This window comes from Nicotiana sylvestris, chromosome 9 (assembly GCF_000393655.2).
Source record: "Nicotiana sylvestris chromosome 9, ASM39365v2, whole genome shotgun sequence".
Lineage (NCBI taxonomy): Eukaryota > Viridiplantae > Streptophyta > Magnoliopsida > Solanales > Solanaceae > Nicotiana > Nicotiana sylvestris.
The window spans coordinates 128,563,625-128,586,300 of record NC_091065.1 but is presented as its reverse complement, the minus strand read 5'-3'; the positions used below and the strand labels follow the sequence as shown (position 1 = coordinate 128,586,300).

The 22,676-nt window shown below is 39.1% G+C and overlaps 1 protein-coding gene across 1 annotated transcript in view; it reads right to left on the bottom strand.

Moving 5' to 3' along the window:
• Positions 1-2,665: 2,665 nt before the first annotated feature.
• LOC104222389 (kinesin-like protein KIN-12C) overlaps positions 2,666-22,676 on the bottom strand; it is a 46,712-nt gene continuing 26,701 nt past the window's right edge. Inside the window, exons 18-30 of the mRNA XM_070155802.1 lie at positions 13,726-13,792; positions 11,618-13,558; positions 10,185-11,423; positions 9,994-10,101; positions 9,613-9,773; positions 9,442-9,514; positions 9,270-9,344; positions 8,414-8,659; positions 4,215-4,313; positions 4,057-4,131; positions 3,902-3,960; positions 3,500-3,611; positions 2,666-3,399 (exon numbers count right to left, since the gene is read on the bottom strand). Of these exons, the coding sequence (XP_070011903.1) occupies positions 3,154-3,399; positions 3,500-3,611; positions 3,902-3,960; positions 4,057-4,131; positions 4,215-4,313; positions 8,414-8,659; positions 9,270-9,344; positions 9,442-9,514; positions 9,613-9,773; positions 9,994-10,101; positions 10,185-11,423; positions 11,618-13,558; positions 13,726-13,792 (4,501 nt within the window). The 3' untranslated portion in view covers positions 2,666-3,153. The remainder of the gene's footprint in view (positions 3,400-3,499; positions 3,612-3,901; positions 3,961-4,056; positions 4,132-4,214; positions 4,314-8,413; positions 8,660-9,269; positions 9,345-9,441; positions 9,515-9,612; positions 9,774-9,993; positions 10,102-10,184; positions 11,424-11,617; positions 13,559-13,725; positions 13,793-22,676) is intronic.

Genomic DNA, 22,676 nt, shown 5'->3' with positions numbered 1-22,676 from the left:
CGAAAGCATGTCAAAAGTCCAAAAAATAACGTTTTTCCATATGTTTATACCAAGTAAGGTCGGGCCCAGACAAAATCACCCTTTCCTAGCCGAATAGGAAAATAACTCTGGGAAAAATACACAAGCACGCTACATGGGGCGACGCTCCTCGCGAGGCATTAGTGGGACTTATCAGATAGCATGTCGTTTTGTCAAGCAACAGGAAATGCACTGTTGCATCGCACCACGCCCCATAGCAGTGCAATTTCTTCATAGCTCGGCTTCAAACTTGATTTTTGATGTCCAGACTTGGTACTCGACCCCCGAACACGATCCCAGCTTAATCCCTTAGGCTTATACTCAGACTTCAAAGCTCCAAATAGCTCGAAGTAGCTCCATAACATCTACACAACTCGGAATCACTCCTACAAGGCATAAAACACACAATAAGTGCAAAATACTACCAATTAAAGCTTAAATGCAAGTAAAGTGCGGTGAATTAGAGTGCAATAAGCGACTAAAACATAGGATTATAGCCTACTGTTAGACCCCTAACTCTTGTCCACGGACGATGCACGGCAGTGGCAAGGATTTAGCGTGATGACCTTGTCATATTGGCATATGTGCGGACGAAACAATCATGCGGGACGATGCGGAAGACATTGTCATGTGGGCTGTCAGGAACAAGTATTGGCCGAGGTCTTTGGAACGATAAGATATGCTTGGCAAAGGCTTGAGAAGGCAGCAAGGACTAATTGGGGCGGCATGGCACGGCATGCGCGCCAATATCCGTAGACTAATTGGGGCGGCATGGCACGGCATGCGCGCCAAAGTCTGTAAACTAATTGGGGCGGCATGGTACGGCATGCGCACCAAAAATGGGCACGAGCATGACTGTTGAGAACAAGTATTGGCAAATGTCTTTGGAACGACAAGACATGACAAAGGCTTGAGAAAACAGTATGGCGAGTGAAGGGCGGCATTGCAGAACATGCGCGCCAAGGTCGAAGATATGGGCATTTCGGGTTGTGGCAGTGTCAAATGCGGACGAGGCAAGGTGAAGCGTGGGCAAGGCAAGCTGAAGGGCAAAACGTGGGCAAAAGCTATGAACAAAGTGTGCTGGATGTGTGCTGGAGTGTGCTAGTGCATGGGCAAAGTGTGCTGGGCACTTGCTGAAACTGGTAGTGCTGGAATGGGCCCGCTAAGTGGAAAGCTGATGCTGAAGAGGACCATTTCGTGGATAGTGCTCCAGAAAACAGGGCATAGTGCTCAGACATTATTGTATAGTGCTGTTTGTTTATAGATATTGTAGTTGCCCCTTTGTAAAGCTGGTCCCCCATGTAAAGTGCCCCTTGTAATCTGCTTTGTGACAGAATACTGCTAGACAACAAGTGTCCCTGTGCTGTCAAGTGTCAAAGGCAGCCTATGTGCTATAAATAGGTGCCTTGGCCTTAGTCAGTGGTATCCAGAAATTGGTATCCCAAAACTAGTATCCAGAGAGGGATCTAGAGAGTGGATCCATTGGGTCGAAACAAGAAAGAAACGTGAGGGTTTCTGAGTGTTTCAAACGGGGGCTAAGATTGGGCATTGGGCAGATCTTAGTGTGGCATAAGAGCGGATTGTGTTCTTTGCCAAAGTGGGGCTGTGATCGGATTGTGATCATAGTCAGATTCCTTATATTATACTGTAAATAATATAAAGGTTGGGATTTTTCCCGTACTTGTTTGTCTCTTGCAATTACTGTCAAAGTCGTCTATGCAAAAAGGCTTGCTGAAAAATTAGCAAGGTGTTGGACAGGCTGAAGTCAAGTTGGGGCGTAACTTGGCTGCCGCGCGGGCCGCGCTCTCGGCGGACGGAGGACGGGCCCGTGACACCTACCATCATGAGTTCAATAACACCAAAGTCAAAAGCTCTCAAATTCTTCAAATTGCCAACTTTTGCCAAATAGAACCAAAACCTTCTAGGAACATCTAAATCCAAATCTGAACACACCCAAATCTAAAAACACCATACGAATCTATCGAATCCTTGAAATCTCGTTTCTGAGATTGTTTACTTAAAAGTCAAACCTTGATAAATTCTGTCAACTTAAAGCTTCCAAATTAAGAATTACTCTACCAAACAGTCTTGAATCCCTCGAACATCAAAACTAACCATACACGCAAGTCATGGTACATCTTATGAAGCTGCTCAAAGTCTCAAACCACCGAACAAAATGCTAAAACTCAAAACGATCGATCATCATTACATTGATATTATAAGTCCGCAGAAATCCAAACAGCAATAGTTATTTCAGGGATTTACGCAAATATTCTTTAGTCACATCGGGCCACTCTCAATAGCGTATTGAGGACGTGCTGCTCTTTTACTCGCTCGGAAAATGCAGCACCTTAGGTTCAGTTGGATAATCAATTATAGCGCAGTCCCCCTCAGCTGTCATTGCCTGATGGTCGGCAACTAGCTGTAACACCTTTTGCGAATGTGTGGTGAATGAGGGCCTGCATATGCTCCAGATACTTCTGGTTTCGTCCAAGGGATACTCCTCTGCGTAGTTCATGTGCTTCTTTTCAAATTCACGCATGTAACGGATTCAGTAGCTTATAGAGTTGGACAATACTTTTATTATTTATAAAACCAAAAAAAAGGGTACAAAATGCTGTAAAATAATGACGGGGATCTGGTCGTATGTAGTAAACACACCAATTAATATACACCAATTACACTTCAATTCTGAAGCAGTTCGTATCATCATAGATTGCTTTTGATATGTAATTACAGACATAATTACAACAATTAGAATTTGTGCTATGACAATAACCACACGCTGTGTCCCAATTCCGGTTGTTCAGGAAGGAGGTTGGTCACCACTTTCCTACGGACTCAAAGTCACTCAAGAAGCCAACATCACCCAACCTAAGAAAAAATACATATAGTATATGATACAGCTGATAATTACCTTCCAACAAAATAATACTAACAATTATATGCACATTAAACCATTATCTGCAGCTCTGAATTTCTATTAGTGATATTTGCTTTCGTGAACTTATGAAACTTGATTCTGAGCAGACGGCCTATGATTGATAATTGCTCTCTTTGTTTGGCAGTTGTTTATCCTTGTAATACATAGGAGCTGTATTGCAGAGACTCCCGCATGCCAGACCTATATTGAGCTCACCTGAATTTTGTTTCCTTACCACAACTATTCAGGTTGTCACGTGTACCAAGGTCATCAGCCTCACGAGCCAGAGAAAGTTTGTCCCTTGCTCCTAAAACCAACTTCTGAGGACGACCCAGCCTTTGGCTAAGATCAATTTCTTTCAATCTTGCCAAGGCGCCCATTTGAGTCTGTCTTCCCAAGAGCCTTTTTACCATATCATCCAGTTCCACAATTTTTCTCTGTAAGTTGGTCCTATCCATCTGTGAACACGGTGGGAAAAGGAACAGCAATATCATTATTAACTAATTCACCAGTATAACATTTATCTCCTAATATGGGCCAGAGAAGAAAAGTTCATACTTTCAGCATTTCATTTTGAGCAGTCAGCAACTGATCACGTTCTCGTAACTGTTCTATGCACATCTGGGATGATAACACGTCTGCCTCACTATTTTTCACTTCCAAAATGTATCTAAAAATTGGTAAATAGTCAGAACCCATCATACAACATCCTACAACCAGAATCTAAGTAGAAGATTATACTGGTTATTCTCAAATACTAGAAGATTTATCAATCCTACGCACTTTCTGGAAGAACTTGAATGATAATTTGAGTAACTCCAAGAGAAACACCATTTAATTGATTGGCCTCTCATTCAATAAGACACTCCACTGCCAATCATATTACTAATATGACATATCATTCCTTGTCTACTCAGTACCGGTTAAATTTAAGAATGAGGAAGACAAAAAGTAACTTACCTCTCTCTTTCTTCAACTAGATCATCAATTTGTCTCCTTAGATCTGAAAGTTGTCTCTCCTGTAATAACATAAACCAGTGTAAGGCTCACAATGAAAATAAGTATTTGTTTAAGGCTCACAATGAAAATAAGTATTTGTTTCCTATTAAGCATACCATTGCCATGCGCTCTTCTGATTGTTGTTGAGCCTCCTCCACAAATTTTTGCAGTTGATACTGCTTTATCAAATTCTAGAACATACAGAAAAAAGGTCCTTAAAAACTCAGAAGCAGAAATACACAAGAAAATAAAGAGGTATTAGTTGGGAACTTACTGCATAACTAGTCATGTCCAGCTTGACACCAAGCAAATCCCGAATTACATCATGTGTCATGTTTTCTGTTGCAGCCAGTCTACTGTTCAGCATACAAATCTGACAACATATACAGTCATAAATATGTGCAGAAAGAGTAATCATATCAAATCATACTATATTGTAAATGCGAGGAGTTTTAGTTGAAGTTATTCTATTAAAATATCCTTCAGAAATTGAATGACCATATCACCCTCTTAATTTACCCTCTAATATATCTCTCATTAAATGTTTTACACCTCTTTCTCCCTCCTTTCTATTCCTCTATACAAACTTTTTAATTTCAAATATCTGATGTTGGATTATAAAGTCTAGCTTGGAGTGGTAGGAAAACTTATGTTGGCATTAAAAATATGTTCAATGTGTATGGTGTTCTTTGTCCAAAAAAGAATGTGTGAATTCACAACTAAAGATCATGAAATATTAATGTGGCAGTTAAAAGTTCCATCTTTAATACAAGGAAATATAGGACAACTGAATGGGCGGAGGTTACATTTGGAATGAATGGGAGATAAAAAGTCAAATAATTGTTTGGATTAACTTTTGTGGCTTTATAATCCCCTTTCCTGAGAATTCATTCACTGCCATTAGTTTTGCAATGACATTTCTAGATGAAGAACTTTCTATAATACATCCAGTATCATAGCGTGGGAAATTAGACATGCTATGCCATGTACATTTCGGAAGCATGGTATTGAAGAAAGATAATTTAATGCTTATGCTTGATGTTTTTATCACTTATTAGTAGTTTCCTTTTTATTTCTTTTGACAAAAATATTCTTATGTTGAGATCTCATGGATTCAATTTGTGTAACAGCAAAGTTGTTTTTTCTGTTTTTTGTCCTTACTTTCCTTTTTCCTCTTTTGCGAACCACTCTTGGCTTATGTCTTTTGTTTGTTTTTACTTGATATCAATCTTTGATGTACAATATTTTTGTCTTTAAATTTGAATTAAGAAATTGAGGTCATAATTCTATAATAAAATTTACAAGGAATTGCCTTAGATATTTTTATTAACATCTTTTTTTTCTCTAATTTCCATAAAAATTTTATTAAAAAAAAGGTATCCGTTGGGCCCATTAGGCCCACTAGGGTCCACTTAGCTCGCAGGTCGGGACCGTTTAGCCCGGGACCATTAGTTCGTGGGCCTGATCCTGGGCCGGTTACTACAAAAAGACCACCGGGACTGGGACCGTTTGGCCCGTTTAATTTGGGACCAGCCCAGGACCGGGACCGGGACCGTTTGGACCAACCCACTTAAGCCCGGGACCGTCCCACTTGCCACCCTTAATAGGAGTAAAGGCTATTGATATATATTTAAGAACTTGTGAAGTATATTAGCAAAGATCTAATAGAGGCAATCTATCACAACCTTGTTCAATTCCATGAACTGAAGCAATCTCAATAGGTAGCACAATTTAAGACCAAATCACGGGTGTACATGACTTAAGTGGCAAATATGCAATTGCATCTACTTCTCATTTCAGAAAACCAACAAAGTTACTCTTGGTTATTGTCTCAACAGTGCTATAACTATCTGTTCATCTTCTGCACTTCCAAGTTTCAAAGATCTCCTGCTACTTTTATATTATTATTAGTTTCTAGGCACGCGCGTTGTGCTTATACCTCACATTATTGGGTACCAATATAAAATAGTTTTAAAAATATGTGAGTTATAAAATTAAAGTCGATAAAAGGAAAAATGCAAGTTTCTTAATCATATTTAGTCAACTCAATAAAGCAAGAACCTTGATTTATAGAAATCTTCAACTCTTTAGTGGAAATTCGCTATATGAGTTATGTACTTGCTTTACAACTCCAAACAAGCATGCACATTCTAGAAGATGGAGAAATATCTTTAACATGAGAAATCACAATTAAAACATGAAAAAAAATATCTAAGCTTCTTTGCAGTGAAAATATATGGCGTTTAACATGACCATGCTTATCTTTGATCTTGGAACAATGACGCAACTAAAAATAAATGTAACAAATAAATCAACAATTTAAAAATATCACAAAAGTAAAATAAAAGGACGAAGATGCTATGTGGAACATCAATAAGAGATATTCAAAGCAATGCATTATAATTTTATTATAGCATTAAAAAAAAATATGGCAATATCTTTCTTAGTCTTCCTCCCCCTATGGAATGAGCTCAACACGGTGCTAATACCACCATTGAGAAGAAAAAGAAACTAATCAAGATGTGCCAAAATACAAGTTACATAATACATACTCCCTCCGTTCCAATTTATGTGAACCTGTTTGACTGGGTACGGAGTTTAAGAAAAAATGAAGACTTTTAGAATTTGTGGTCCTAAACAAGTCAAAAAGGGGTCCAGAGTATTTGTGTGGTTATAAAAGCTTTCCATTAAAGGTAGAATTGGAAGTTTAAGCTAAATTATTTCCAAATTTAGAAAGGGGTCATTTTTTTTGGAACAGACCAAAAAGGAAATAGGTTCACATAAACTGAAACGGAGGGAGTACTAATTTTTGTTCATACAAGTTACATGGTATCTCTTACAAACTTCATAAATCCATTAAGGTCCGGAGGAATTTCCATTGGTGGTGGCGGAAAAGAAGCTTGGTCATCACCGCTTCCGGGCGAAGCAGAATCCTCCGCAAGTTCCGCTAGCATTTCTTCGTAAGCTTCCTTGCCACAAGTTTTACACTTAGCCTTATTTTCTGGAATTAGTTGAATAAAAAATGGTCAAACAAGAGGTGTTTCTGTCAGTTTGGTACGTTGTCTAGAAAAAGTAGGGGCAGTAACAGGAGTATCAGACGGGGCATCATTTGGATTATCACTAGTTGGGTTAACTTCAGGAGCAGGACTAGTGGGTGTATCGTCATCCAGTTGAGCTTCATCAAAATCTATTTCCTCCGCGCCATTTTCATCAATAGTTGGATTAGAATAAAGAACATTCATTAATTCATGGTCTAACTGTTCACCAACTCCAACATTATGGCAAAATTGACTCTCAGTAAATTGTAATAAACTATTATCGCTATCAAAAATAACAGATGTAGGACGGATATGGGGTTTGGATCGAGTACACGGGGGCAGTGGAGGAAGAATAGATTGACCACTAGATTCGCCACTCTTGGATTTTTCCTTATTTTACCAAAAGGTTTTTTTAAGGAAGCCATCTTAATTAATTAAGCAATAGAAAATAAATAAAACAGATAAAACTATAATATTAAAACTTAAGAGTTGGAACGAGTTTACCGAATTGACGAACAACTTGTTGAAAATTGATTATTGTTGAAGACTTGAAAACTTCAATTCACCAACTTCAAAAAGTTTTCACAAATTGTAACAATAAAGTAAGCAATAGTAGCAATTATAGAAGAAAATTAGAGAGAGATTGTGATAGATTGATCATTTTGTAAGAAAAATAAAAGAATGAGGGGGTATTTATAGTTGAAAATAAGGAAAAAGTGTAATTATAAAAAGTTTAGGGTTAAAACAAAGTTGGGCGGGTTAAATGACTATTTTGGAAATAGCCAACGGCTATTTTTTAAAGGCCAACGGCCAGATTTTTCAAAGCCTAACGGAAAATTTTATTTTTTTTTGAATTTTGACCTTTGGGACCGTTTGGGCCCGCCAAGGACCGGTCTGGTCCCGGTCCCAAACAGTCCCGGGCCTAGCGGTCCTAAAGTGAAGAATCGTCCCAGAAGCTCGGACCAGGCCCACGTACACGGTTCTAACCGGTTCAGGCCCGTTTAGGCCCAGAAGCCCGTTTGGCCCGCGGTTGCCACCCTTAACTCCTATTAAGGAGGAGCAACATATAAAATATGTACAGTAACAGAATTCCCCATTTTTTTTGTAGAGCTTAGGCAGTAAAATGGCAGTTCTTTTTCATTAACGGTCGTGTCTGGTCTAGTCTTGATGCACCTTAGGAATCCATCTGCTTCTTGCTACCTCCCACCAGTACAAGTACCAAGTAACTTTGCATACCAAGGCTTAGGGAAATGAGAACACTTTACATAGTGTTACTGATGAGATTTGATGTGGATTACTATATTTACAACATCCCAAAAGTTGCTAAGTATCATATTTAGGAACCACCCCACGAGCAAAGGCATTAGCTTTCTGCAGCTACCATGTCTAAAATATGACTCCTGCATGAAAAACTTTATTATCTAAAAGTACATACCTCCTTCTGTTTTTGAGCCAGTAACACCTCTAGCTCTTCTATGCGAAATTTAGCTGCTGACAGTTCCTGGTCTTTCTCACTATTCATCTGCTGAACCAAACTGGAAATGCATCTGAAAGGTGAGCTTGAACCTCTTGTCCTGGTTGAGCTTGAGCACTTCTCTGTCTTATCTGAAGTTGGTCCTCCATTTAGTGTGTTTAATGAGTGAGTTTCAAGTCCATGCAGCACTGCCTCCAACTCCTTGTACTGATATCACAAATGGCGAATGAGAGCTGATAACTGTCTCTTATTTATAAGCATGATATCACCATAAAGAAAACTACGGCACAGAGATTTGGCTACAGCTCCAAGTGGACTGTGCAGTCTCTAGCGTGGAACTTACATTAGAAGATTGTAAATGGTTTTTCCTTTCCAATTGTAATTATAAATTCCTTTCCCATAAAAAGCTGTGAGTTCAAAGAAATTTTTAAGTCTAGTCTGGGCAATATTCAAAGATTTTCCATAAGAAGAAACTCACAGCATAAGTTTCAACAAACCAACAACAACCACCCAGTATAATCCCACGAGTGGGGTCTGGGAAGGGTAGTGTGTACGCAGACCTTACCTCTATCCTGGGGCGTAGAGAGGCTGTTTACGATAGACCCTCGGGCCTCGGCCACAGCACAAGTTTCACTTTGCAGAATTAATTTTAACGCCTGAAGTAAATTCAGTGGATTCCCTAGCACTAGGCCTAAAATGTGGATTTTGAAATCTCGTCCTGAGAAACGAATTAGAGATACAGAGGTTTTGCTGCTTGATTTTGTTATTTACTTGCTCACAACTATAGGTTATATGGACTTGCTATGCTTTACAATACCTTTTGTTGATACTGTGATGCTTGGGCTTGGGCGTGCAACAAGATTTCTGAAATGTATTCCTTGTATTGTTTTATCTACAACATATAAACCAAAGCTAAATATTATGTGGAAAATATGGCTGGACAAAAAGTCTTATAATGAAAGATATCAACCTGTGACACAAGAACCTACCTCTTTAGTTAGCTCTGCTTTTTCTTCTTCCAGATCTCCTATTCGGTAATAAAACTCAGTAGGCTCCACGAACCTGCCATATAGTTTCTTGATCAATGTCACATCATATACCATATCATGGTTATGTATCAAATCATCCTGTATGCAATTAAACCACATGAACTTTCTGACCTCGAAAATTGATCCTTTGTGGATAGTTCACCTAAGCTCTTCATGTCCATACTTCGAGAGTTCTCAACCATTAATAATCTTTTTCTTAGCGCTTGAAGTTCCAGTTCTAATGAATCTCTAATCAGGCGATCTCTTTCTACCTCTTCTTCCATTTCATGTACCTCAAAAAGGGGATAAAATAAAGGACTTGAATTTCTTAACATCAAACCAAAAGAATAAAGCTTGCATGTTATATTGTTTGTTTTATTTTAAAAGGTCATTCCACATTTAAAGGAGAGCTCAACTTGAATTAAAAAGTTGTACTACTCCTGATTTTGTCAGGGGCCAATGAACAGTTAGCATTTTCAAGTCTGAACATAATTAAAATGTGGAAAGGCTTACCTTATTCTCCAGTACATTTATGGTGCCGTCAAGTTCCTCAACTGAGTGTTCTAAAATCTTAACCTCCTCATCTTTTTGTTCAGCATACATTTTACTGGCTTCTGATGCCTGGTAAATTAAGAAGTAAGTCATCAGTGCAGGACATGTCCATCAAAGTTTAACTAGTTAAATATTCTTCAGAAAATACAAACCTGGCGAGCTTGTACAGCAATAGCTTCGTTCTCATCAGCTAGTGAACATGCCATATCAAGCCTGTCTTGCAGGAACCGGAGTTGTTCAAGAAGCTGATTCTTTTCTCCAGTAACCCTCTTGAGATCATCTTCTGTATCTTTATCTGTCATCGATGGTATCAGTTGTTTCTCTGCAGAGGAGGTCAGCCAAAGAATTTCATTTTCTAGGCTTTTCACAATCTCCCTTTGTTCTTCCAACTCATCCTCTGTTTGAGACTTCTTCATACAAAGATCATCTAAAAGAGCTCTCAACTCAGAGTTTTGATTTGAGAAAGTATCCAATTCTCTTCTAGTCCCTTCATGATCAGATTTTGAGGCAAATAGATCACTATCCATCTCTTTCAGCCGATTTTCAAGAGTTCTGTGCTGAATGAGCATTTCATCTAGTTGATGTTCTTTAGTAGATAACTCATTTTGAGCTTGATCCAAAGCTGCAATTAACTTGTCAACTTCATCCGTGATATCCTTTCTGCTAGAAGCTGATTCTTGCAATAAGCTAATGTCAAATAGCAAACCTTTCAGCAAAGCTTCTTTTCGTTCCAATTCTTTTCTAAGCTCCAAGTTTTCATTTTTGCTGTTGATCTGGTCTAAACCCAACTCTTTATCCTCCATTTGTCCAAAGCTTGTCATTCCATCCAGTTCTTCTTTATCCATTATCATGCCAATATTACAACTTCCGCAACTTCTCCCCAAGTCATGTATAGAATCTATAGCTTCGCAACGGTATAGCACAGAAGAGGATATACCATTCTTCATAGTGTCAAAAACAATACCTTCCAGTAATAAATTTGAGTTGCCAATGAGGTTCAGTGTCTCTTCTGCCATTCTAAAAGCATCAGCAAACAATGTTTTCAAAAATTCCTCCACATCTTTTTGCATATCCAAGAAAGACCCTTCAAGCAAGGACATTGTATTTGAAATTTCTTGCAAGCTGCAACAGGCCTCATCCTGTAATATTCCTATTTCTTCATCTCTCTGTCGAATGGAGGACTTAAGTTGTTTGACATCTTCAACCAGGCTTGCTTTCTGCTCCAGTAATTCCTCTTCTGCTTGTCTCAACATAGAAGTCAACTTTTTTTCATTTTCATTCACTTTAACCAGAGTATTTAACGTGTAATCTACTTCTTTGATGGTTGAGAAGGCTTGCTCAAACTTCTTAAAGAAGTTTTTCTCTTCAGTGATTTCGTCACCAGCTTCTTCCTGCAAGCTCAGAATGACCCCCAAGAAAACAATAGTGAATTTTCAGAACTTATGAGAGCAGGGAACTACTTTATCTAGTAATACAAAGATAAAACCACAACAATTTGACCTCTTTTCTTACCTAAGCATAAAAGGATGCTAAGTTTCAGAATTCAATTTAAGTTTATTGAAAAACTATTTGACATCTGTATTACCTCTCTCCTGTAGTTGCAGCTAAATTCAGCTCCATGCATCATCATTTTATGACCCTGAATTATTTCATTTTGTTGATTCTTGATTGGCTGCTGGTCATTCAGTTTTGCAAGTTCAGCTGAATCAGAGAGATACATCACTGGGGGTGAACCCTCTTCTTTCTCATTGAAAACGGAATAAAACTGAGCATTTACTTTGGCAAAAGCACCATATGCCATTTTAAAATTCCTCCTCAAATGCAGTAGTGTTGTGCCTTCTAGATTCAAATTCTTCGGTATGCTTTGTGAATTACCACTGTGGGGAGATGTATTTGACCTTTTTCCTGAAGCAACACTTTCAGTTGAAAGATTAGAACATGAAGCCAAACAGTCAGTTGTCCATCCATCTGATTCACTTGGATCCTCAGTTGTATCAGGGCATAGATGCAAATTTAAAATCCTGCTAAGATTTTCTGTGATTTGATTCAGTTTCTCGTTTGTTTCAACAAGTTCATACCTAATCTGATGCAGCAGTTTCTGCTGTTTGTTATGGTCATGAAGCTTACTGGTATCACTTGATGGAAATCCAACTGCATGGTACTGAGAACTACCATTTTCCATTAGATCATAGAACTTATTCCTCATCTGATGGATAAGATCTAGAAATTCTTGATTGAACTCCTTGAACAAGCAAATCATTTTATAGTCGTCTGATTGGAGGCCTGACAGATAGTTTTGTGCATCAAAGCAAAGAGCATTTACAGCATTCTCCACCTCCAGTAGCTTTAACCTTGCCAACTCAATATTATTTTCATTAGCTATCAATGCTAATACACTTTCACTTGAACTGTCTCCTTTTGTGAGGTTTCTGTCAAGACTATCAGATCCATCATTTGCAGAAAATGAAGCAGCATGAACTTCAGCGGTGTGGTTCCCCTTGTGCAGCAGATGTTTTTCTAAAGATTCCAACCTACTGATTTGATCATCTAAAGAAGAAACTAGCTGGAATGCTTCCTTGTCGCTTGACTCATTGTCTAACTGCTGAGCTTGAGTAAAAGTCATTGTTGCACCTTTCAGAGAATTCAATTTCCCATCCATTTGCAATATGCCCCGTTGTGCTTCTTCTAAACTCCTTCTTAACAAAAGAATGGTTTCTTCCTTCTCAACACAAATTTTAGCAGCTCTCTCAACATGTTCACCAATGCAAGCATTGATGTCAGGAAATGAGCAAGCTATATGTTCTATGTGGGAGGAAGCATCTCGCAGGGACTTAGAACCATCTACTAGAAAGGATGTTAGCTCCAAAGTTGCTCTTTCCCATTCCATGCACAGCACCTCTATTTCTTCCTCTTTAGCTGCCAGATAGTTCTTTAAACTCATGTTTTCATCAGCCATTAAGCATAATTTCTCCTGTAGTTCGGACTTCATTGCAACAATCTCTACCTGCATATGAAGAATCGCTTTAGTTGTTTCTGCTTCAACTTCCTCACGCACTAACTCAGTTTGGTGTTCCTCTGACAACTTTAATGCATGATCTTCCAGACCTTGGCTATTAAGCAAGCGAGCCTCCCCAAGGTCCTTGGACATTTTCTCCAACTTAGCTTGCAAAGCCACCATGCAGAGGTCTCCATTACTGTCCTGATTTTCAAAAACAGAGCCTCTTGACTCATGGTTATCAGGTTTAGGCCTGTGTTGTATCCCAGCCCTTTCAGTTTCACGCAGCTGCTTAGACAGCCTTTGATTTTCTTCCCTTGTGAATTCTAGCTCTTCTATTAGCTTAACTTGTTCCTGTTCCATTGCTTCCATCGAGGATCTTGCTTCAACCAACTGTTTCATGATATCTTTATGCTGCGAAATGGAGGCCCAATCAGTTTCGACAACTTCTTGATATTTGGATTTTCCACCTTCTAGCGGGTCTTGTGATGCCCTGTTTACTTTATCAGCTTCAGTTGACATGGTCTCCACCTGTTAAAGTACCGGTTAGACAACAGCATAAACAAAGAGTTCAGTATCTCAATTGATTTTATCTTCCCTGCCCTCTATATCTGCAAATAATTTTCCAGCTTGGGATTTCTATATGTCAAGGAGGAAAATTTAAACCTTGTTAAAGAAAAAATGTAGGATCCTCTTACAAAATCAAATGCAGCTTGGTTAAAGTTCACATGTTTTCCCAATTCACCTTGCAATTCATCAACCTCACTGCAAACCGAAAGACAGATCAGAAGCAGAACCAAAAGAAAGCTTTTGAATGAGAACAGTAATGAAATTTGAACTCTCATTTCATTGAGGCAATACTATGAGAGATTGCCATGTTGTTACTTGTTTGGATGTCAAGAAAGAAAGTTCAATCTTGTCACACCATAGTTTCGAAATTATAACACCATAGTTTCGAAATTATAACTTAGAAGGGTAAAATTAATAGATGTATTTTGACAAATAAGCATGAATGCGCGCGCACATATATGAGTTCCACTCAGTTGGTAAGCGATATAAGCAATCTTTGTGCTCCGAAAGAAATTAAATTTGTTGATGTTAGTTTCATTGTATAAATAGTAGTAAATAACTCTAATCCCATATGTATTAAGAGTAGGACATGTATTGTATATATAGGGCTCATTGTATCATTGCCATTTTTAATCAATAAGATTTTTCTCTCGTGCATTCTCACATGGTATCAGAGCACTCGTGAGATATTTATCGATGTGCATAAATTCTAGCGACTCCGGAAAGAAAGAAAAAAAATATAGCCTTTTTCCAGCAAAACAGTATTGTCCGCAGAAAAAGTCCATATCCATTGGTGTTGTGCAAAAAACTAACACCACCACGAGATAGATCATCTTCCGGCGACCAAACCCTAAAAATTTCTCCGACAGAAACCCTTCCACGCGCCCTCACGCGCCGCCGGGAGAATATTTTCCGGCAAGTCTCCGACCTCACGCGCCGGCGCGTGAGGCTTCTTCCTGCCATTTTTTGGCCGAGCTTCTTCAGGACAGCCTGGTCGCACAGCAATTCCGAGTCCATTGGTACTATTTCCGACAGATTCCGACAACTTTGGAATTTTCCGGCGAGCTACAGTGATTTTTCCGACGTGAACAGTAATTTCTAGAAAATTTCTGCTTTTTCGGTGCAACATTATAATGGCATTCGTATCAGAAGCCTTTAACTCACAATCCGTCGGATCCAATTCGTTGAATCCAATCCAGATGGTTTCTTTACCAGATTATATTGAGTTCCTTCAGTACAAAGCACATAAACAGACATCTTCAGGATTAGCCTCAGTTGTTCCAACAGATAGTAACGTGCCTTGTGTCTCCCAATCTTTAACTTCTAAGTCTTGGGTCATTGATTCAGGTGTATCTGATCATATTTCTGGTAACAAATCTCTTTTCACTAGTATTTCATATTCCCAATCTCCTCCAACAATCACAATGGCCAATGGGTCTCAAGCCATGGCATTTGCAATAGGTCAAGCAAGTTCACTTCCTTCCTTACCTTTAGACTCAGTTCTTTATGTTCCTGGTAGTCCTTTTAATCTCATAGCCGTTAGTCGCTTAGCCAAATCACTTAAATATGCTGTTTTATTTCTTGATGACCTTGTTTTTATACAGGAACGCAGTACAGGGCGGATCATTGGTACCGGACGTGAATCTGATGGACTTTATTACCTTATCCTTGCAAAATCACATGGACTCGCATCTTGTCTTCCTCTAATAACTTCTCTCGTTACTGATTCACCAGATTTATTACATAAACGGTTAGGACATCCCAGTTTGTCAAAACTTCAGAAAATAGTACCTGGCTTATCTCACTTGTCCACTCTAGAGTGTGAGTCGTGTCAGCTCGGTAAGCATACCTGCTCCCATTTCTCGCGGCATCTTGACAATCGAGCAGAGTCACCATTTACTTTAGTCCATTCAGATGTTTGGGGTCCTAGTCGGGTTAGTTCTACCTTAGGATTCCGCTACTTTGTCAGTTTCATTGATGATTATTCCAGGTGCACTTGGATATTTTTGATGAAAAATCGATCTGAGTTGTTTTCTATTTTCCAGACCTTTCATGCTGAAATTCAAAATCAATTTGGGGTTTCTATCCGCATATTTCGTAGTGATAATGCCCTAGAGTATTGGTCTTCCCCATTTCAGCAGTTTATGAACTCCCATGGGATTATTCATCAAACATCTTGTCCGTACACATCCCAACAAAATGGGGTAGCTGAAAGAAAGAATAGATATCTTATTGAAACTGCTCGTACCCTACTCATACAATCTCATGTTCCGCTGCGGTTTTGGGGGGATGCAGTTCTTACATCTTGTTATCTTATTAATCGTATGCCATCTTCAGCTATCCAAAATCAAGTTCCATTTTCTATCCTGTTTCCCCACTTACCTTTGTTCTCTCTTCCACCCCGTGTCTGTGGGAGTACGTGCTTTGTTCATGACCTTACTCCAGGAAAAGATAAGTTAGCTCTTCATGCTCTTAAGTGCATATTTCTAGGTTACCCGAGAACGCAAAAGGGATATCGATGTTATTCTCCTGACCTTCAGTGATTTCTTATGCCTGCTGATGTTACCTTCTTTGAAACCCAATCATACTTCACAGGTCCAGTTAATCACTTAGATATTTCTGAGGTGCTACTTGTTCCTTCTTTTGGAGATTCAGTCCCTATCTCCCATTCATCTTCCTCTATAGCTTCACCATCTACAGCTCCAGTTACAGCTCCACCACCTATAGCTCCAGTGTCACCACCGAGTCCAGTGCCACCACCTAGTCCAGTTCCACCAACTATAGCTCCAATACCACCACCTAGTCCAGTTCCACCAACTATAGCTCCAGTGTCACCACTTAGTCCACTTAGTCCACCAATTATAGTGATACCTTCTCTCCTGTGGCATCAGTTCGCCTTTTTTCTATCCATGGCTGCAGTTCGTCATTGGCCCCTCTATCAGTTGGACATTAAGAATGTTTTTCTTCACGGTGACCTTGAGGATGAGGTTTATATGGAGCAACCACCTGGTTTTGTTGCTCAGGGGGACTCTAGTGGCCTTGTCTATCGGTTGCGCCGGTCCCTCTATGGTTTGAAGTAGTCTCCTCGAGCCTGGGTTGGTAAGTTCAACACAGTTATTCAGGAGTTTGGCATGACTCGTAGTGAAGCTGATCACTCTGTTTTTCATCGACATTCTACTTCAAATCTCTGTATTTATCTGGTCGTTTATGTTGACGATATTGTTATTACCGGCAATGATCAGGATGGCATTAGTAAATTGAAGCAACATCTCTATCAACACTTTCAGACTAAGGATCTGGGCAGATTAAAGTATTTGGTGCTTATTTGGAGTCCAATGGGATAGTCTATTAGACTAATTGTCCTTACAATAGTCCACAAAAATGGGGCAGTGCTATGTACCATGCTGTAAAAGGTTAAGACCAACAATAACCACTTTTGTAATTTCTTTTTCTGGAGGTCATGGTTTTATGGCCCTTTTCAATGTACGAATCTCATGTTAATATACGAGGTAGGGGACTTTAAAAAAAAAGTCCACAAATAGGGTCGTTGAAAGAAAAAATAGGCATTTGTTAGAAGTAGCAAGATCTCTTATGTTCACCACGCATCTACTAAAACCTTTATGCGATGATGCTATTCTAGTGACTACCTATCTTATCAATAGAATGTCACTTAGATCCTCAATTTTAAAAGTCCTCTGAAAGCTTTAAAGGGTAAGAATGAATATATTGCTCCTCCAAAGGTGTTTGGGTGTATTTGCTTTGTACACCCTAGGAATTATGGGAAACTTGATCCTAGAGCTATAAAGTGTGTTTTCATTGGGTATTCTCCAACACGAAAAAGGTTATAACTATTATCATCCTCCCTCTATGAGATCTTTTGTTAGCATGGATGTTACCTTTCGAGAATCTGAACCATATTTCAGTATTACCTCATCGCCTCTTTAGGGGGAGAGCAATAAGGAGGAAGAGGTGATTCTACCTAGTTTCATTACTGGATCTCTTGATGACATTGTCATAGGGGAAAGTGAAATTGGAGAAAGAATTCAAGGGGAGACTATTGGGTGTTTGGATATACCTGATTTGAAAACTTACTCAAGGTGAAATAGAACAGAAAAAGCCATCATGCAATTTACTGAAGCTGTACTTTCTTCTACTGATGAGTTATCTACATTTCCTAAAGAGTTAGATGTGCTTAATGCTCATAGAAAAGGAGTCACATCTTGCACCACCAAACACCCTCTATCTAATTTTGTCTCTTATAATTCTTTGTCTCCTTCCTATAGAACCTTTGTTTTGTCTATTTCTTCTGTGTCTATTCCCCAAAATTGGAGAGAAGCTTTTACAGATCCTAAATGGAAGCAGGCTATGATTGAAGAAATGAAGGCCTTGTCAAAAAATGAGACTTGGGAACTTGTCACTTTACCCTTCGATAAGAAGTTGGTTGGCTGCAAATGGGTCTTCACTGTGAAGTACAAAGCTGATGGCTCGATCGAAAGATTCAAAGCAAGATTGGTGGCTAAGAAATTTACACAGACTTATGGAGTGGATTATCAAGAGACACTTGCCCCTGTTGCTGAGATGAAAACTATTAGAATTCTTTTGCCTTGTGCAGCTAATCTTGATTGGGACTTGCAACAGTTTGATGTGAAGAATGTATTTCTTTATGGAGACTTAGAAGAATAGGTGTATATGGAGATTCCTCCTGGATTTGATACTGCACAAAGTCAAGGAAAGGTATGCAGATTGAAGAAAGCCTTGTACATACTGAAGCAATCTCCCAAAGCTTGGTTTGACAGATTCTGCAAAGCAATGATCTCCTTCTGTTACCAACAAAGCAATGTTGATCACATCCTCTTCATAAGACATCAAACGGGTAAACTCACTCTTCTCATAATTTATGTTGATGACAAAGTACAACACGAGAGTTGGCCCGATTGAAGAATTGTTGGCACAAGAATTTGAGATCAAGGAACTAGGAAAATTATAGTACCTCTTGGGAATTGAGGTTGCTAGATCAAAAAGAGGAATCTTTAATTCTCAATGGAAGTATATTCTGGATCTCTTAAAAGAAACGGGTATAGCAAATTGCAAACCAGCAAAATCGCTCATTGAAAGTAATCACAAATTACAAACAAGAGTTGGAGAGTCAATTGATAAGGAGAGATATTAAAGGTCGGGCGAAAGACTCATTTATCTCTCTCATACTAGACCTGACATAGCCTATTCAGTCACCTTGCTGAGCCAGTTCATGCATGATCCCCAGATCCTCATATGCTAGATGTCTTTCACATTTTGTGGTATTTTAAGTTTGCTCCAGGCAAAGGTCTGCTTTTCTCCAAACATGGTTACCTTCAGGTAGAAGCCTATATATGCGGATTGGGCTGGATCTTTAGATGATAGAAGATCTACATCCGGTTACTGTACACTCATAGGAGGGAATTTGGTTACTTGGAAAAGCAAGAAGCAAAGTGTAGTTACTAGATCAAGTGCGGAAGCAAAATATAGAGCTATGACCTAGGATGTCTGTGAACTTCTTTAGTTACTAAAGTTACTAGAGGAATTGAGACTGTCTGGAAAGCGAAAACTTTCCTTATATTGTGAAAACAAGGATGCCATCAGCATAGTTCATAATCCAGTGCAGCATGACCGAATAAAGCATGTTAAAATTGATCGATACTTCATCAAAGAATAAGTTACTTGAGCTTGTTTCATGTGTCATTAGAAATGCAGCTAGCTGATGTGTTTACTAAGGGTCTCAACAGACAGACTTTTCATACACTGGTTAGCAAGTTGGGCATGTGTGACATCTTTGCACTAACTTGAAAAGTGTTGATTGGCTTAATTATTAGGAAAGATTTGATTCTGATTGAGATATATTTGATTATGATTGAGATTTGATTTTATTCTGATTGATTGTAATTGATTGCAAATTGATTGTAATTTATTTATCTTTCTAAAATAGTCATAAGACCTAGTGTATAAATACATTTGCTTAGGGATGTAAGAAATACACAGATGTCAATGCTTCTTTTATTACTATTAGAGATAGCTATGTAGTTGTCCCACATTGGAATAGGAGTAGTATCCCCTTTGTATAGAGTAGCTATAAATAGCACCTCTTGTATTGCATCACACACAATATATCAATATATATCATATTTTCTCCCGTGCCTTCTCACATGGTATCAGAGCTATCGTGAGAGATTTATCGCTGTGCATAAATTCCAGCGATTCCGGGAAGTAAAATCAGTCACCGGAACCCTTTTTTTCCCGGCGACTTTCAAAGTTGTTTTGCGTCTGCTTTGTCTCGGTCAGTGTTGTGCACAAAATCCAACACTACCACAAGAGTAGTCACTGTCCGGCGACCAAATCCCAGTGAAAATCTCCGGCGGTATTGTAGTTGTCCAAAGAAAATTTTCCTGCGAAGTTCCAACGTTGTGTGGGCCACCTTCCGGCCATTTTTTGGCGACGACTCTTCAGGACAGATTATTTCCCTTGCAATTCCGAGCCTACCCATCCAGGTTACACCAAATTCCGACCACTTTTTTATTTTTCCGGCGTGAATAGTGATTTCAAAAAAAAAGGTGGACTTCCGGCCATTTTTTGAAAAAGTTCCTTCAGAACAGTTGGATCTTCTGGTAATTCCGATCCTACCCCTACTGTTTTTATTTCACTCCGACCACTTTGAATATTTTCCGGCTGCAACAGTAACTTTCCAACTGCTACAGTAGTTTGCTATTCTGGTTCAGTGTTTCTTACTCTATTTTCAGTGGATTACAGTTGATTATTTCTCTTATTTGGTAATAATTTACAAGATGTCTTTGGGAATTGATGTTTTTGGGTCTAAAAGCATGAGTTCTGGAAACTCTAATGTTATGATTACCTCGGAACCTTTAATGGGAGGTTCAAACTACTTAGCTTGGGCTTCATCTGTCGAGTTGTGGTGTAAAGGTCAAGGTGTGCAAGATCATCTGATTAAACAGTCTAGCGAAGGAGATGAAAAGGCGATAGCGCTTTGGGCAAAAATTGATGCTCAATTATGTAGCATCTTGTGGCGTTCTATTGATTCTAAGTTGATGCCTTTGTTTCGGCCATTCCAGACATGTTATTTGGTTTGGGCAAAGGCTCGTACGTTATACACTAATGATATATCTCGCTTCTATGATGTGATATCACGGATGACAAACTTAAAGAAGCAAGAATTAGATATGTCTACTTACTTGGGTCAGGTACAGGCAGTCATGGAGGAATTTGAGACATTGATGCCAGTTTCTGCTAGTGTGTCAAAACAACAAGAGCAGCGACAGAAAATGTTTCTAGTTCTTACACTCGCTGGACTTCCTCATGATCTTGATTCAGTACGAGACCAGATTTTGGCGAGTCCGACTGTCCCTACAGTTGATGAATTATTCTCTCGATTACTTCGCCTTGCTGCAGCACCAAGTCACCCAGTGATTTCATCACAGATACTTGATTCCTCTGTTCTTGCATCCCAAACAGTGGATGTTCGGGCATCTCAAGCTATGGAGAATAGACGAGGAGGCGGTCGTTTTGGGATATCTAGACCCAAGTGTTCTTATTGTCACAAACTTGGACACACTCGCGAAATGTGTTATTCCTTAAATGGCCGTCCACCCAAAAATGCCTACGTTGCTCAGAGCGAGACTACAGGTAACCAGGGCTTTTCTGTATCTAAAGAAGAATATAATGAGCTCCTTCAGTATCGAGCAAGTAAGCAAACATCTCCACAAGTAGCCTCAGTTGCCCAGACTGACACTCCTATTGCTGGTAATTCTTTTGCTTGTGTTTCCCAGTCTAGTACTCTTGGACCATGGGTCATGGACTCAGGCGCTTCTGATCATATCTCTGGTAATAAATCACTTTTGTCGAATATTGTATATTCACAGTCTCTTCCTACTGTTACTTTAGCCAATGGATGTCAAACTAAGGCACAAGGAGTTGGACAAGCCAACCCATTGTCTTCTATCACCCTAGATTCCGTTCTTTATGTTCCTGGTTGTCCTTTTAGTCTTGCATTCTGTTAGTCGTTTGACTCGTGCCCTCAATTGTGGTATATATTTTATTGATGATTCTTTTATTATGCAGGACCGCAGTACGGGACGGACAATTGGTACAGGTCGTGAATCAGAAGGTCTTTACTACCTTAACTCGCTCAGTCCTTCCACAACATGTCTAGTTACAGATCCTCCAGATCTAATCCACAGACGTTTAGGACATCCGAGTTTATCCAAACTTCAAAAGATGGTGCCTAGTTTATCCAGTTTGTCTAGATTAGATTGTGAGTCGTGTCAGCTTGGGAAACATACCCGAGCTTCCTTTACGCGTAGTGTTGAGAGTCATGCAGAGTCTGTTTTCTCCTTGGTTCATTCTGATATATGGGGTCCTAGTAGAGTCAGTTCAACCTTGGGATTTCGTTATTTTGTTAGCTTTATTGATGATTACTCAAGATGTACTTGGCTTTTCTTAATGAAAGATCGTTCTGAGTTATTCTCTATATTCCAGAGTTTTTGTGCTGAAATCAAAAACCAATTTGGTGTCTCTATCCGCATTTTTCGCAGTGATAATGCCTTAGAATATGTATCTTCTCAGTTTCAGCAGTTTATGTCTTCTCATGGAATTATTCATCAGACATCTTGTCCTTATACCCCTCAGCAAAATGGGGTTGCAGAAAGAAAGAATAGGCACCTTATTGAGACTGCTCGCACACTTCTAATTGAGTCTCGTGTTCCGCTGCGTTTTTGGGGCGATGCAGTTCTCACAGCTTGTTATTTGATTAATAGGATGTCTTCATCTCCCATCAAGGGTCAGATTCCACATTCAATATTGTTTCCCCAGTCAGCCTTATACCCTCTGTTAAATATGGCAAGAATTGATACTATGTAAATATGAAAAGATACACAAATCCCTATAATCACACAAATCCCTATAATTAAGTAATTAGGAGATTTTGTAGGCTTGTAATTGTAGTCTTTCCTTATTTGTATTTCTGTCAAAGGTTATTTAAACCCAACAGCTTGAGGGAATAATCAAGCACTCTATTCACCATTTTTCTTCTCTT